This window comes from Dromiciops gliroides, chromosome 3, assembly GCF_019393635.1.
Source record: "Dromiciops gliroides isolate mDroGli1 chromosome 3, mDroGli1.pri, whole genome shotgun sequence".
NCBI lineage: Eukaryota > Metazoa > Chordata > Mammalia > Microbiotheria > Microbiotheriidae > Dromiciops > Dromiciops gliroides.
In genome coordinates, this window is record NC_057863.1 from 467,552,987 (window position 1) to 467,570,533 (window position 17,547).

The 17,547-nt window shown below is 37.8% G+C and overlaps 1 protein-coding gene across 5 annotated transcripts in view; it reads left to right on the top strand.

The window, feature by feature from the left end:
- CACNB4 (calcium voltage-gated channel auxiliary subunit beta 4) overlaps nucleotides 1-17,547 on the top strand; it is a 351,173-nt gene that overhangs the window by 310,623 nt on the left and 23,003 nt on the right. For all 5 annotated transcript variants that reach the window (XM_043992572.1, XM_043992573.1, XM_043992574.1 and 2 more), the window contains 2 exons: nucleotides 71-222; nucleotides 3,236-3,331. In XM_043992572.1, the coding sequence (XP_043848507.1) occupies nucleotides 71-222; nucleotides 3,236-3,331 (248 nt within the window). The remainder of the gene's footprint in view (nucleotides 1-70; nucleotides 223-3,235; nucleotides 3,332-17,547) is intronic.

The following is a 17,547-nucleotide window of genomic DNA, read 5'->3' on the forward strand; positions in this document are numbered from 1 at the left end:
CAATTCTACTGAGAGTAAGAACTAATAAATGGGAATGACTTTAACCTGTTGTTTCTGTTTCTCTTCTTAGCTGAAGTACAAAGTGAAATTGAAAGAATCTTTGAGTTGGCAAGATCCTTGCAACTGGTTGTCCTTGACGCGGATACCATCAACCACCCAGCACAACTTATAAAGACTTCCTTAGCACCAATTATTGTCCATGTTAAAGTTTCATCTCCAAAGGTAATTAGGTGATTTCTTTATCTAGGACAAAAGTTCATAGCCTGGAGTCTATAAATATATTTTAAAATCATTTTGATAACTGTATTTCAATGTAATCGATTTCCTTTGCAATCCAATGGATGCTATTTTACGCATTTAAAAACATTATTCTGAAAAGGAGTCTGTAGGCTTTGTCAGACTGTCTTGGGTCTGGTAGAGGATGATGCTACACAAAAGTGTAAAAACCTCTCATCTAGGAGAAAAGGAGTTTTCTCTAGAAATAACCTCTTCCCCAAATTTCTTATGGGCAAAGAGAATCTATTATTTCCCAAGACATACTTAGTGATTATATATTGAAAACCCAATGAATGTGTAAGTTTTAGGTACTTAGCGATATCAGTAAAACAATGGTATCTGTCCAAGATAAATGATCAATACAAAATGTGATAGATGGATGGATGGATAGATAAATAGATGGTTAGATAGATGGGCGGGTGCTGGATGGATAGATAAAATGTATAGATCCAGAAACACAAGTGTGTATGTGTGTGTGTGTGTGTGTGTGTGTACATGAGGTTACCAAAAAAGAAAAAACTTGGAAGGAGTGGGTGGCTCAAAGATATTGCTGCCTCATTGTTCAGCTCTTCAAAAAATCTTCCTGTGGCCTACATTTACTCTGCAGATGGTAGAGTACATAGTTAAATAAGTGAATCTATACCTCACAATTCCATAAAATCAAAGAAAATATAGTGTTTGACCATCTCTTGTAGAAAGGACCTAGAACTTCAAGTTTACACTTTAATAAAGTCTTTGAGGAAGTCAGTCAACCAGAATCTTAGTACAATGCCACACTTGCCATATATTTGGAGGATCCTTGAGTCAAAAATTTATATCTTTTACATTAATATTCTTTCTCCTTTTAAAAAAAAAGATGGTACTGTAAAAATGAGATGCTGTTTTGTGTTCTTGTGTGAATCTTTCAAGTATAGATCATTAGACTTCTGGAAAGGGTAATTTGAGAGATAACTATTCCAGTAGGTATCTATTGATTGCCTGATATACTCCAATATGTCAGTTTAAACTGTACTGACCCAAGTCGGGAAATGACCAGTAGTGAATGTTGTCAAACCCTATAATTATATTTGGGATTTGATTGTGCTCAGGTGAACCTAGAAAAGCTGAGTTTTAAAGCCATTGCCCTATACAGGCTCTGCCCAATTATATGTATGTTTAAATGTTCATGTCAGCTTGCAAACTATTACTTAGCTCAGGGGTCACATGGGCACACGTGATTTGACCCCCTATTCAGAGATAGGGTCTTTTTTTTGCGGGGCAATGGGGGTTAAGTGACTTGCCCAGGGTCACGCAGCTAGTAAGTGTCAAGTGTCTGAGGCCAGATTTGAACTCAGGTACTCCTGAATCCAGGGCTGGTGCCCTACACCACCTAGCTGCCCCTAGAGATAGGGTCTTAATGATCTTCAGTGTAAAAGAAAACAAAAATAAGAAGTTATGTCTTTTTAAAACAGCTATAGTACCCTAACTAAGGAAGAGGAAAGCTACTCTAAACATTGAAAGGAATGCTAAATCTTACATTTTTGTAGCACTCTTCTAGAGTAAAAGAAAAATTTCCCCTGATTTTAAAATGAATAAAAGCCTACATATCAATCCGATATGCCATGTAGAGGCCTTATTTTGTTCTGTCTCTGATTTGACTTCTCATTGGGTAAATCTCCATGGATAACATTTGCAAATTTCTAAAAGCTTCTTCCTAATCTTGATTCTTCCCATGTTACTAGACCTTGCACACAACAACTTTTTTTATGTCAAATAGTATCATGTTCCTTGTTTAACATCCTTAGCTCATGGCTCAGAAGTCCTAGCATATATGTATACAGATTCTCTGTCCCTAATACTACGTCCAAAGTACAAGTATATTTTTTTTCACATGTGTACCATAAAACAAGAAAATATTTTAACCCAAGGGGGAAAAAGTATCACTCTACTTAGCTGCCAAAGAATTGTAAAATTCTAATGAGACACATAGGAATCAGGGATAACATTTACTATTAAAAAAAGAAAAAGGATTCCTTAGCCAAAGAGATCCAAGATTTTTCAATAGTGAACCATATGGTCTAAAATCCATATGTGTGTGGGCTACATGATTTGGGTCTTTATCACCACCACCCATTACCAATTGATTCAAAACTACTAGCATGGTATCTAATGTCAATCATCTGACAAAACAGTGGTAATGCGGGGCAGGTGATTAGGCTATACCGGCTTACAAATTTGACTGTGAATCCAAATTAGACAATTTTCTTGCTAAAATCTCAAGGTTCACAAGGGCTCTTGTCCTTTATCTTTAGTCTAATTTCCCTCCCAATCTCACAAAAATACGATTGCATCCAAGATTTCTCAAAAAAAAAAAAAAAGATTTTTGTACGTGACATACCAAATAAGCAGTACTATTGGAATTAGTTGAGCCAAGTACACAGGATGCCTAATTTTCTAGCACCATTTCATCGAAGCCTCAATTGGCACCTCTCTCTAGTTCCAATACCCTAAGAGAGGTTGCACACTTCATATTACCTGGGTCAAAATTTATTTGTCTTGCCTAAATTAATAGCCATAGCATCGAGTTCCACTGGATTGTTTCCATAATTATCAGTGATAAGAGAAAGAAACACTAAGCCCTTTGATGATTGCCTCGGTAGAAAGATAGCCATCAAAAATGTTGCACAATTGAAACCATCTCAAGTGCATGGTGTGTGTTTGTGTTAGTTTCTCAATTGCTCTTTCACCCTTGCAAAGCACCCTCTAAAATGAAGGGATGTCAGCAGTGAATAGAGGCTTCCGAATAGATTAAGAAACAGATGCAGTTGAAGTCTCTCAAAGCAGAAACAATTGTACCTCATTCCTTGTGTGTCATTCCATTTTCTTTCATATTTGGAGTCAAAGTAACAAGACCTGACTTTGTTTTTATCTTTGACAAACTTCTTCATAATAACTTTAAGATTATGTGTTTTTCTACCAGGTTTTACAACGGCTGATTAAGTCTAGAGGAAAGTCCCAAAGTAAACACTTAAATGTCCAATTGGTGGCAGCTGATAAACTTGCACAATGCCCCCCAGTAAGTACAATTTTTTCTCCTTAATTATTACCAACTGGTGCATTTCGTGCTGTTCCACATTCAGGGTGTTTTTCTGTGGACTAAATCTTTTTTTAAATCTATTATCCCGGTGGTAGCCATGGCAGGCACAGACACAGGTTGGTCACTTACTGGTTGGTCTATTTGTCATCTCACTTACATTTAGGTATCTGTGTGGTGAATTAAGTATGATACACACTGGGTTGGAGTCATGTGATTTCCCCTCTTGACTTCCCTACCTTGAGTACTTTTGTTAAATTTTAAGGAAATCACTTGATTCCAGAATGGAGATACTTATAAGAAAAAGCAAAACCCAGCTGACTTTCTTTCAACTCTCCTGCCAAGAAATGTTGGCAGGCATAAAAGACTATAGAAGTAGGAAGCCAGAGTGCAGAGGGGAGCCCTGTGGGTATCAGTGACATTGAATCAAAGCCTTGTGGGGCCAGAGCCACAAGGTTACACGTTTGCCAGAAAAAAACAACTGCTTTGGAAAGGGCTGAGCAAGTTAGGAAGGACTAACTTGGCCCCATGCCATATATTCTTAGCCCTGGCAAGCCAGTGCCTCTCATCTACATGTTTGCCAGTTTCTTTGTACCTCAATTCCTCCAAGATGCAAAAGAGAATGATAAACCTTCTCTATATATACTTAGATGGTCATAAAGCTTTCACAGTAACACATACCTCATTATCTTTGGTAATCCTACACAACTCTCCCTTCTCTTCCTTTCCCCAGTCTTTCCCATTGTCATCCAAGCCCAAGAAGGGTTCAGAAAATACCTGATTTAAATAAGTGGGATGAGAACCACTTTTTTTAGTCAACTTTTCATCATGACTCTTTTGTGCTAGCTATTAGTCCCCTAGACAAGGCTCACTATGTGGCAGGTGCTGACTGGCTTCCTACTTCTATAGTCTTTTATGCCTGCTTTAATGATCTCTCCTTACTTGGCCCAGCTTTAATGATCTCTCTTCTCCAACTCCTGCCGTCATAGGAGGGGACTCCAACATACATATCAACTCTTCCTCAAATGGCCTAACCACTCAGTTCCTCAAACTACTTACCTCCTGTGAGCTACTCCTCCATCCTACATTGGCCACACACAAAGTTAGTCACACACAAATATATCACTTCCTTGTTCAAGAATTCTGAAATCCTCTTATCCAACTGTAATCTATTGGCTTTTCATTTGTCCCTCTGTCTCCCCTTACAAAACCCTAGTCTTACTTGACATTGTGACTTTTAATCCCTTAACCCTTCAATCCTCTCTCAGACCATTTCCCTCTTCTCCCCATTTTTACCCCTTAGTGAACCAATCCTATTCTATACTGTCCTCCTCTCTTGATTCCCTAGCCCCCTTACCATATTGCTGATTATACCCAGTCAAACCTCAACCTTGGATCAGTCTCACCATCCGTTGCCTTTGCTCCTACACATGTGCTACTGAATGAAGATAGAGTAAATCATACGACCTTTCAGACTGGGTCCACTACAAATTTATGTTATACAGTGTTAACTGGGCCCTCACTGCTGCTGGGCAATTGTACCGTATATCTCCCTCCTCAACTTACCATCCTATTTGCAGTGGCTTTTCCAAATCTTTTCATCCTTCTGCAAACCTTCGATGGCTTCTCCTCCTCCTATCCTTTCATCTGAGAACCTTGCCTCATATTTTACAGAAAAAAAAATTGAGACCATTTGCTGTGAGCTCCCTCTTGTCTCTGTTTTGTCTCCTATCTCTCAGATACCTTCTGCCACTGTCTCCTCCTGAAATGGGTCTTGACTTCAAGATGCTTTTAATCTTGTAGGGGTGCCAAGGATTACATATAAAATAAGTAATATTCAGAAAATCCCTAAATGAAACTTAATCAAATCAATTACCAGAAATTCTAGAATTTCTTATTAAAGGGATGCTTAGTGAATATCTAGAAAAGGAAGCAGTGATTACAAAGGGACAGCATGGCTTCATCAAGAACAGGTTATGCCAGGCTAATCACATTTCCTTGTTGGACAGGGTTGCTAAACTGGTAGATCAGGGTAATATTGTAAATAAACTATGCCTATATTTGGGCAGAATATTTGGTAAATCCCTTCATGCTTTTCTTATGAGGATGATGGATAGATTTAGGTTAAAAAATAGTACAGGGGCAGCTAGGTGGCGCAGTGTATAAAGCACCAGCCCTGAAGTCAGGAGTACCTGAGTTCAAATCTGGCCTCAGACACTTAACACTTACTAGCTGTGTGACCCTGGGCAAGTCACTTAACCCCAATTGCCTCACTAAAAAAAAAAATAGTACAATAGTTTAGGAGTTTGTTGACTGATGTCCTAAGTTGGAAGGTCTGGAGCAGAGTGCCTCAGGCCTCTCTACTTTACCTTGTGCTATTATTTTTTAAACTTTTTCCCCCCAGGAGTTGTGATTTCTTTGGTATACAGAACTCCTTTGTAGTGAAACTCCTTCTATCAATGCAGATAATTAATTGATCTGTAACTTAGAATCTTAAAGAGTTGCCTCTGTGTCACTGACAGATTAAATGACTTGCTCGGGGTCAAACAACTAGTACATATCCAAAGCAGGACCTGAACCTTTGTCCTTCTGACTTCCCAGGCAAGCTTTCTATTTACTGTGCTATGTCAACTCTCCTGTGCTCTAACTCAGAGCCATTCAATCCATATCATACCTGAACAAGAATATCTCTTCAGCAAACCCAGCAAGTGATCATCTTGATTTTGCTTGATGTCAGCATACAAAATGAGACCAGGTCACCAGGTCTTCTCAACCTTTTCAGGTCATTGAACCCCTTTGGCAGTCCAGTGAAGCCTACAAACAAACCCTTTCTCAGAATCATGTTTTTAAATGCATAAAACAATGTACATAGGATTTCAAGGGAAACTAATTATGTTGCAATACAGTTATCAGATTTGGTTTTGTTTTTCAAAAAAAAGTTTATGGATTCCCAGGTTAAGAATTCTTCCTCTGGGACATTGGACTGAATTTAAGAAGATGATGTTAAATCGGTATAGGATGCATCGAGAAGCATAGTGTACAAAGTTGGGGAGGTAATAGTTACTTCAGTCTGCTCTAATTAAACAACTGGAAATTTTTGTTCAGTTCCAGGTGCCACCTTTAGGGAAGGAGATTGATAACGTGGAGAGTAGGACAACCTGTTCTCCAGCTTATCAGTAGGACAAACCAACCATGACTTAGAAGCAGCTTTAATTTGACACTACATGAGGATGGGTTCAAGGAACTGAAATGTGGGCTTGAGTTAGGAGCCATGATCACTGTCTTTAAGTAGTTGAAGGGCTATCATGTAGAAGAGATATTCTACTTATTCTACAGGCTCCTGGCAGCAATAGTTGACAGATGTACATTTAGACTTAATGTATGGAAACACTTCTTATGACTTAGAGCCATCTAAAAGTGCCATGGGCTACTGTAGGAGGTGATAGGTTCCCCTTCACTGGACATATTTGAGCCCAATCAGTATGCTTTTTGCAGGGTCTATTGGAGAGAAGATTTTTTTTTAAGTTATAAATTGGAATAAATGGCTTTTGTGGTCCCTTCCACATCCAGTATTGTTGGGGGTTTTTGTTGTTCACAACCTATTATTTTATGTCAGGAACTTCCAATTTGAAAAATTTCTCCACTGATGCGGGTTGACATCTTCTCTAATTTACAGTGCTAATTTCATACCCCATACTCTACTCTCAAGTAACTTATATAGTACTGAGGGAAATATAACATGTAATCAGCTAAGTATACACCATTATAATGTGGGGGAAGAGAGAACACTAACAACTGACACCAAGAAAGGCTTTTGGTAGGAGGTGGTCTATGAGCTGAACCTCGAAGGGAGGTAAGGGTTTTTAAAAACAAATACACAGACTCAAAGATGAGGATGTAGTACATTTCAGGCATGGAAGATAGTCTTTTGTGAAGGTACAAAGGTAGAAGACAGAATTAAGCCTTGGGTAATGGTCATAGCTACAAAATATCTTCATCATGAGGCTTATATGATGGCTATAAGTGATTGGACAGGACAAGTCAACCCAATTAATTATGACCTATTTTTAAAGTCTGCCACGTGATAGAATCTGGTAATACTGGTCCTGTTGTTCACACGTCTGACCCTTAGAAATTTGGGCAGTCACATACATCCAGATTAACCACGGATATAAAGACATAATGTAAGAGCCTCAAATAATTTGTGGGCCAAAATATATTCATAGAAATTAGTTGTATAAGACACTTTCTTCTTTTGAAATTTTAAAAAATTATTTCAGTTCAAAATTCTCTCCCTCCTCCACCTTTTCCCTTTCCCCATCCAATTAGAAAGCAAGAAATATGAAACCCATTATAGATATGAAGTCATGCAAGGAGTTATTAGCTATGTCATGGAAGAAACAAGCAAGAGTAATAAATGAAGAAAAAGAATATAATTAACCTACAGTCGGAGTCCATCAGTAATCTCCCAGGAGGGCAATGGCATTTTTCATCATGAATCCTTTGGAATTGTCTTGTATCATTGTACTGATCAGAATAGGTTGATTATCATTTCAACAATTCTATTATTGTATACAGTGTTCTCCTAGTTCTGCTCACTTCATTTTGTATCAGTACATATGTCTTCCCAGGTTTTTCTGAAACCAACACTTTTTCTAAAACTATCTCCTTCTTACAGAACAATAGTATTCCATCACAATCTTATGTGCAACTTGTTCAACCATTCCCTAATTGATGGACATCCCCTCAATTTTTAATTCTTTTCCACCAGAAAATGAGCTGTCATAAATATTTTTGTACATATGTGTCCTATTCCTTTTTCTTTTATATTTTTGGGGTATGGACCTAGCAGTGTTATTGGTGGGTGAAAGGGTATGCACAATTTTATAACCCTTTGGACATAGTTCCAAATTATTATCTAGAATATATCAATAAACATTTATTAAATGTACCACTGTGCTAAGTACTGGGGATACAAAAAGAAGCAAAAGACAGTTCTTCCCCTGAAAGAGCTTGAAATCTAATGATTGGACCAGTTCACAACTCTACCAACAATACATTAATGTACCTATTTTTCCACATTCCATCCACCATTTGTCATTTTCCTTTTTCTCTTCTGTAAGCCAATCTGATGAATGTGAGGTGATATCTCAGAATTGTTTTAATTGGCATTTCTTTAATTATTACAGAATTAGAGCATTTTTATATAACTATTGATAGCTTTAATTTCTCATTCTGAAAACTGCCTGTTCACATCCTTTGACAATTTATCAAGTGAGGATGGCTCTTAATTTTTGTAAATTTTACCTCAGCTCCCTATTTATTTGAGAAATGAAACCTTAATCAAAGATACTTGTTATAAAATTTCCCCGTTTCTTGCTTTTCTTCTTATTTTGGCTGCATTGGTTTTGTTTGTGCATAAGCTTTGTAAATTAACGTAATCAAAATCATCCATTTTGACTTGTGATCCTCTATCTCTAGTTTGGTCATGAATTCTTCCTTTATTCATAGATCCGAGAGGTATTTTTTCCCATGTCCCCTTAATTTGCTTATGATAACACCCTTTGTGTCTAAATCATGTGCCTATTTTGAGCTTATTTTGGTATACAGTATAACATATTCATCTCTGCATACTTTCTGCCAGACTGCCTTCCAGTTTTCACATCAGTTTTTGTCAGGTAGTGAGCTATTACTCCAATAGAGGAGATCTTTAGGTTTATCAAATACAAGTTTACTGTGGTCATTTAGTTCTGCATATTATACATTCCATTGATCAACCACTTTTTTCTTATCCAGTACCAGATTGTTTTGATGATTGTGACATTGTAGTATATTTTGAGATCTGATATTGCTGGTCTGCCTTCCTTCCATTTTTTCCCCTTGATCTTCTTGATACTCTTGACCTTTGGTTCCTCCTGATAAATTTTTCCTGATGAATTATTTTTTCTAGTTCTAGAAAGTAACCTTTCATTAGTTTTATTGTTATGAAACTGAATAAGTATATTAATTCAGGCAATATTGTCATTTTTATTATGTTGTCTTGGCCTACCCACAAGTAATTAATATTTCTCCAGTTATTTAGATCTGTCTTTATGTGAATAGGTGTTTGTTTTTTGTTTTTTGTTTTTACCAGTGTTCATATAATTAAATCCTGGATATATCTTGGCACATCGACTCCCAAGTATTATAACATCTGCAGTTATTTTAAATGGAATTTCTCTTCCTGTCTCTTCCTGTTGAGTTTTGTTGGTAATATAGAGAAATGTTAATGATTTATGTGTGTTTATTTTATATCCTGCAACTTTGCTAAAGTTTTTCATTGTTTCATTTAGTTTTTAGTTAATTCTCTAGGGTGTTCTAGGCATACCATCATATCATCTGCAAAAACATTAGTTTTCTTTTCTCCTTACCTATTCTTATTTCTTTAATTTATTTTTTCTTGTCTTATTGCTATAGCTAACATTTCTAGTATGATGTTGAGTAATGGTGATAACAGATTTCCTTGCTTCACCCCTAATCTGATTGGAAAGACTTCTAGTTTAATCTCTATTACAGATAATGCTTGCTCTTAGTTTTCAATAGTATAAGACACATTCTTTTTGAAATAATTAATGCGGGGGCAGCTAGGTGGCACAGTGGATAAAGCACCGGCCCTGGATTCAGGAGGACGTGAGTTCAAATCCGGCCTCAGACACTTGACATTTACTAGCTGTGTGACCCTGGGCAAGTCACTTAACCCCCGTTGCCCTGCAAAAAAAAAAAGAAAAGAAAAAAAAAGAAATAATTAACGTGATTGAGATTATCTTATGCCTATATTGGGGAATCTCAGTGGTAAATTCAAGAATATATGGAAGCATAAAATATATATTCACAACTACACTTGTATTTTAACTTTGCTCTGGAAGGCTTGAATTTGCTAAAAGGATTTAAAAAATTTGTACATATTTGATATCCTTTGAAATTATTAGAAAAACATATTGTAAGCTCCTTTTAGGTAAGGACTGTCTTTTTCATATCTGTATCCCCACCACTTAGCACAATTCCTGACATGTAGTTGATGTTTAATAAATGTTTTTTGACTGACTGACTCTAAAATGTTTTAGTTCATTTGATATTTAGAGACCTAGTAAGTAAACAATTGGAAATACAGTATAACTTGGTACATCTGTAGTAATTATAACTAGGCACAATATGGGTTTTCCATGATCCAGGGAATCCAGAGAGCTGGTTTAACACCTTTCCCTACATGGAGAAAATTGGAGAACTGTCATAGTGGGCAGCATCAGTCCCAGGGGTGCTAATACTCTGTTCTTTCTAGAAAGCAGACTTTCTCCTTAGGTGGTAAACCTGCTATCCTGTTAAGATCATTATCACAGATCATGCCATATATTTAGATCTGGTAGAGACATCAGAAGTCATCTGATCTAACTTCCTCATTTTGTGGATGAGGAAATGAGGCATAGAGAAATTAAGTAACTTAATCAAGTTCACAAAGGTAGTGTCAAAGGTACACCTGGAGAGGTTCCTGGTATAAATTTGTGTGGCAATGTGATTCAGATAATTTGTAGATGCAAGTAGAGACTGGATTAATTATCTAGTAATAATAATGCTAATTGGTGTCAGTGATGAGTGGATTCTGCCTTTTAATTTTCAGATGTCTTTTAATTTGTGGCCCTGGCTTGGGGCCACAAAAGGAGTGTTGAGTAAAAATAATCTTTAATTTAGTACAAAGCCCCAATTCCCATTATTTTCAAATGGTTTCTGATCTTGATATCATTTGGGCTCCTTTAGGAAGAACTGGGACTGATTTAATTGGCCACTGTATGTCCCTCTGCAAAGCCAACGACCTGAGTTGACAGGACATTGAGCAGCTACTAGTGCTTAGAGTGGCAACTTAAAAAATTAACTTTTGAAATGAAAGTTAGGATCCACTGAAGAAACAGCATGATAGAGTGGAAAACATGGTCGCTTTGGAGTCGAAGGACCTGGATTTGAATCCTTGTTCTGCTACCTACTACCTGCGTGACCTTAAGGAAATTGTGTAACCCCTCTGGACCCTTGTTCTCCATCTCCAAAATGAAGGGGTGGGACTAGCTGACTTCTGAGGTCCTTTCAAGGCCTAAAGCTATGATCCTATGTCTGAGCTAGAAGGAACCTTTGAGACTGTGGTATCCATTTCCCTCATTCTACAGATGAGGTGATGAAGATGGCTCGATGTCACAGAGCTCATTTTTACTGGCAAAGCTAGGACTTAAAACCTTGGTCTAATGACATCCAGGCCAGCCAGACAAAGACAGTAATGGTACAAAGGTTGTATGTTGCCATAGTGAAAAGATGGGTGAAAGAAGAATTCTAGCTCAGAATGCTTGTGCTGGAATAGAATTACTTGCAGTTGATCCTTGGTTCTTGGATCATTCAGCTATTTAGAAGGACTATTCTTATTGTTCATTCTGACTCATACAAGAGAAGGCAGACATTGCCTCAATTTACATATGATATATAAGCTTGCAAGTTTCATTTTAAAATTTGACATTTGATTCCACCAGATACATTCAAGTGTTATGGGTTTTTCTTCTTCTCCTGCTTTCTCTAACAGGAAGTTTAAATTAGGATAGGAAAAAAACAACTCCAAGTCAAATGGCCCATGTACCATATTAATGAATGCTACAGATGAGTGAATAGAAAAATAAATGATCAATTGAATATATAAATAAAAAACAATCCATTAATCTTACTTAGTTACCAGATGGCTTTTACTACTAAAAACTGACCCCATACCTCCTTAGAAGACATAGAGTTTCCCATGTAAAAAGACATATAATGGCTCTCCAGAAGATGAGAACCCACCCTCTTCCCTATAAAGGTAAAAAATCTCATAAGGCTCTAACAAACATTACAGTAACTGTAGTGGTCTGTGATATTTTCTCTGTCACTCTTTTCTCCCATGTTGCAGTAGAGATTGAGATTTGTTGTGGCTAAATATAAGCTCTCTAAAGTTCAAGATAGTTCCCAATATGCTACTTTCTGTTGCTCCCCTATTACAAACTTTCCATTGACCTGTGCCATTAATAAAAAATGAAATTGGGTGATTTCACCTTTATACTTGAAATACCTGACACTTTCAGAAGCAATTGTTTCTGACCCACTTACTGTACATAGGCTCACTATGTATCAAAGCCTGTGGATTGGAAACTGAGCATTGCCAGATGCAATCTTACCTGTATACTTAAAATAACTGGGACATAGAGATTCCAAAACCTTAGAGGTTTTGAAAAAAGGGTCTGAATTTCTAAGAGTATTTATGGTAACTGGATGTTAATGGTCCATAGTTCCCAGTTATCAGTTTGCTACATACCTTTTCTTCATGCCCAGAGTGGTGGGAGACCAACTTCAGAGATAGAGAGAAATAGGGACAACATACAAAAAGAACAATCAAAAGGTCAAAAGTGGGGGGAAGCTGTCCCCCTAACATTGAAGGGCTGACTTTCTGTGTCAACACAGGGAAAGTGAAGTGGTGAAATATAATAGACAAGGGAGAACATAGGACTCTGAGATCATTGTGAATATGTGACAACCTTGACCCTAAGCACTTAGATACAACTGAGATTCTTTTCTATATTCGTTTATTTTACTTGTTTCCTCTTTTAAATTGTTGCTGTTTGGTCATTTTTCAGTTGTGTCTGACTCTTTGTGATCCCATTTAGGGTTTCTTGGCCCCAGAGATACTGGAATGGTTTGCCATTTCCTTCTCCAGCTCATTTGACAGATGAGGAAACTGAGGCAAATGGGGTTAAGTGAGTTTCCCAGAGTCACACAGCTAGTAAGTGTCTGAGGCCAGATTTGAACTCTGAATGATGAGTTTTCATGACTCTAGGCCCAGTATGCTATCTACTGTGCCACCTAGTACCCATCTTTATTTAGACTAGTAAAAAATTCCTTTGACTCAATCATGTCTCAAGAGCTTTAAGCATGGGGCAATTGAATGACTGATGTATTTACAGTCAAAAGACCTAGGTTCAAATCTCAGACTTGTCACTTCCTATATGACCTTGGGCCAGCTACTTACTCTGGGCTTCAGCTCCCTCATCCATAAAATAAGGGAGTTGGACCAGGTAATCTTGAAAGATGCATTCCAAAGTTAATCTGTATTCTTTTGATACGAGGAGATTCAATTCATCAAGCATTCATTAAATATCTACTAGGCATGAGGCAATGTGATCAGTACTGAAGCAGGTAGAATCTGGAGGCTGCTTTTGGTTTCAGCCTGCTCTACTCCACAGTAGAATGAGGTCTCTACAATCCTTATAAAGTATTTTCACAGAGAATTGGTAGGTTTGGGAAGCCAATGTCAGGTGCCAGTATCTAGTCACTGTATATGTATATGTATATGGGCAGGATCTTTTACATATTCTAATCCTGTTGTGGAATCTGAGCCACTTCAATTCCTCAGACCTCAGCTTGGCAATTTTGGGACAGGTCCCAGTTCAATCAGTGTTGAACAGTATTCAGCCAGACACTGTGATGTATAATCTGTACAGTGGCAACAACAGTTATATCTCCTAAGTACTCTCCCTAGAAACTATAATTAAATATACAATTGATTTTTGTGATTATAAGGGCCAGGGCAAGATAGAGCGAATGAATGGAAGAATAAATGAGTGAAGGCATTTCTTATTTGCCAAGAATTTCTCTAAGCCCGGGGGAGAAAATAGAAGCATAGCTCATTTCTGCTATCAAAAACCTTGTATTCTAATAAGGGAAATAACACACATAGGGCAGAGGTGGTCAGGGATGAGCATTTTGGTCCAGAAAGTTTACAGTAATAGCAATTGAGATCATAGGGCAGGAGACTGACACACTCTGTCTAGGAACACTGGCAATTTTGGGTTAATCATAGATCATGATTCCACAAGACGAATATCCTTCTTCATTCAACTGAAACTGTTTCCCTAAGGCTATCCTAGGCTCTCTTCTCTTCTCCCTCTACATTATTTAACTTGGTGATCTCCTCAGCTCTCATGGATTCAATGATCATTTCTATGCTCAATTCTCAAGTAAGTTTATCCAGCCCTAATATCTCTTCTGACATCTGGTCTAATGTCTCCAGCTGCCTATTGGACCTAGCGAATTGGATGTCCTATAGACATCTTTTCTTTCTTTTTCTTTTTTTTTTGGGGGGGGGCAGGGTAATGAGGGTTAAGTGACTTGCCCAGGGTCACACAGCTAGTAAGTGTCAAGTGTCTGAGGCTGGATTTGAACTCAGGTCCTCCTGAATTCAGGGCCAGTGCTCTTTCCACTGTGCCACCTAACTGCCTCCCAAACTGACTTTCAGATGTAGTTCTGACTGCATAAGAAAGGATTCTTTTGAAAAGGGGCTTATCTGGTATCCCCATATCCTTCTGGAAAAAAAGAAAAAAGATATGCACTAAACTAATGGATGCCTATGGAATCCAAGAAGGGTTTCTTCCATTCTGGTGTAGAACTGGAATATAATGAATGAGCATTGGCAAGCATTAGCTAGCTGGCAGGGGATCTCATAGCAAGGACATGCATGTTCACTAATTAATACACATGAGGAGACTCAATTGTAACCTCGGCCCCTTGGTCATTTAACAGTCTTTATGGTTGTTAGAGCCATTCCTGGGATGTGGAGAAAGGTGGCCTGTTAATGTCTAGAACTCTGTTGGGATATTTGACCCATTCTCAAAATTAGCCTTTTGGATAGGTGTATTAGTTTTGTTCTCCCCTAAACTTCTGACTGGAACAAAATTAGGTTCCCCAGGAAATTATCTTCCTCTCTTTCTTGCCTCTCCCTCCTACCCTACAGATTAGAACCTATGGAAAAGCCCCAAATTAAAGTTTACTTTACATCAATAATAGCTAGTATTTATATAGTACTTTAGGGTTTGCAAAGCACTTTACATGTGTTATGCCATCTGATCCTGACACCAATCCTGTGAGGCAGATAGTTTCTTTCTCTCTTTTTTGGTGAGGCAATTGGGGTTAAGTGACTTGCCCAGGGTCACACAGCTAGTAAGTGTCAAGTGTCTGAGGCCAGATTTGAACTCAGGTACTCCAGAATCCAGGGCCAGTGCTCTATCCACTGCACCACCTAGCTCCCCAGGTAGATACTTTCTTAATCCCATTTTACAGGTGAGGAAACTGAGGAGGAAAAAAGGTCAAGTGACTTGTCTAGGGAAATACAGCTAGTGTCTGAGACAGGATTAGAACTCAGGTATGCCTGACTCAAAGTTAAGCACTCTACTGTGCCACCTAGCTGCTCCCAGAAGGACATCCAGTCTAGTAAAGACCTATATCCTTGGGAAACTGAGAGTATTAAAGGTTAAAGAACTTAGCAAGTGTTAAATGTTTCCTCCCAACCACTCTGAAAGTAAATAAACAAATATAAATAGAGCAGAAAGTGGAAAGGTGGGGGTGACGGTGGGTTAGGGAATGGTGGTGGTATAGATAACAAAGTAACTCATTTTTTGATATAAAAACTCCTGGGCATTACAGAAAGTAGCCTACCAAACAGAAAATTCTTCTCTAATTAGTAAGTAGAATATAGTGTGTGGCACATAGTAGGTGCTTCTTACAAACTGTGAGTTATTTAACGATCTACTAAGCAAATGCTTCTTTGGTCAATGTAACATTACATTATTTTTCAAACATATATAGCTCCATATTATCTGCTACTAGATGGCATAGTGTTGGATCTGGAGTCAGGAAGACTTGAGTTCAAATCCAGTCTCAAAAATGTACTAGCTGTGTGATTCTGGGCAAATCACTTAACCTCTCTCTGCCTCAGTTTCCTCAACTTTAAGCAAGTGATCATAAAAGTACCTACTGCTCAGGGTGGTTGTGAGTATCAACTGAGAAAATATTTGTAAATTTATAGCATGTACTAGGCACTTGATAAATGATTGTTCCCTTTACCTTATTACTTCAGAGATCAAACAAATGTAAAGGTCTCCATTTGGCATTTAAAATTGTTCCCAATCTGGCTCCACTTCAACATTCCAACCTTATTATGTATTACACCCAATCACATGTACTAAGGTCTTGTTAAACTGGCCTTAGTTTTCCTCTTTCGTGACTTCTGATCTCTTATCTCTGTGCTTTTGCATTGGCTGCCCCCTATGCCTCAAATATAGCCAGTGAGGTAGCTCAGAGAATAAAGCACTGGGTTTGGAACCAGAAAGACTCATTTTCCTGAGTTCAAATCTGGCCTGTCACTCAGCTGTGTGACCCTTGGCAAGTCACTTATACCTGTTTGCCTCAGTTTCCTCATCTGTAAAATGAACAAGAGAAGGAAATGGTAAACCACTACAGTATCTTTACCAAAAAAACAAAGAAAAACAAAAACAAAACCCCAAATGGGGTCATGGAGAATCAAACACGACTGAAAAAACGACATAACAACAACAAAATTCCTCAAATATATTTCTTCTTGACCTCTGTCCCCTTAGAATCCTTTCTAGGCTCAGCTGGAATGCGACCCTGTCTAAAAATAACTGAAGCCTTCCTTGAAGAACTTTATCCCACCCCCCAAGTACTAGTGAATTTACCCAAAATTATCTCATGCCCACTATAGATGTATATACATCCATGCATGCCATCTCACCTGGCTAGACTAAGCTTCTTGAGGACAGGGCCTGTTTCACCCATGTTTGTATTCCCAATGCCGAGCATAGGCTCTGGCTTATAGTAAGTGCTAAATCAATATTTGTGGACTGATTCAACCCTAGATTTAGGATTTACCCTGATTGGAACAATGAAATGAGCAAAGTTTTTGTTTTATAAACCTCATCCTCCTTTTTTGTGCCCTTTACCCCTCTCTCTACTATCCTGTCTCTATTACTTTAGATACCCAGAGCCTTTCCCATAGAAAATCTGTGCTCATAAAAGTGTCCAATATCAGTAATTTATATTATTGCAAATACCAGTTAACACATTACTTCTCTCAAGAGCTTTTGTATCCTATACTTTTTCTCTATTTGTAGAATGAAAGCTTTTCCTTCCCTACTAATAATAAAGGAATCTTAGGCAGCATAAAGCCCATGAGATATATGTGATATATAGCTATCCTTCTGCATTAATATATATATATATATATATATATATATATACATACACACATACACACACATACATGTCAGGAATGCTAGGAGGTCCCCCTCCCTCAGCCCATCAAAGAT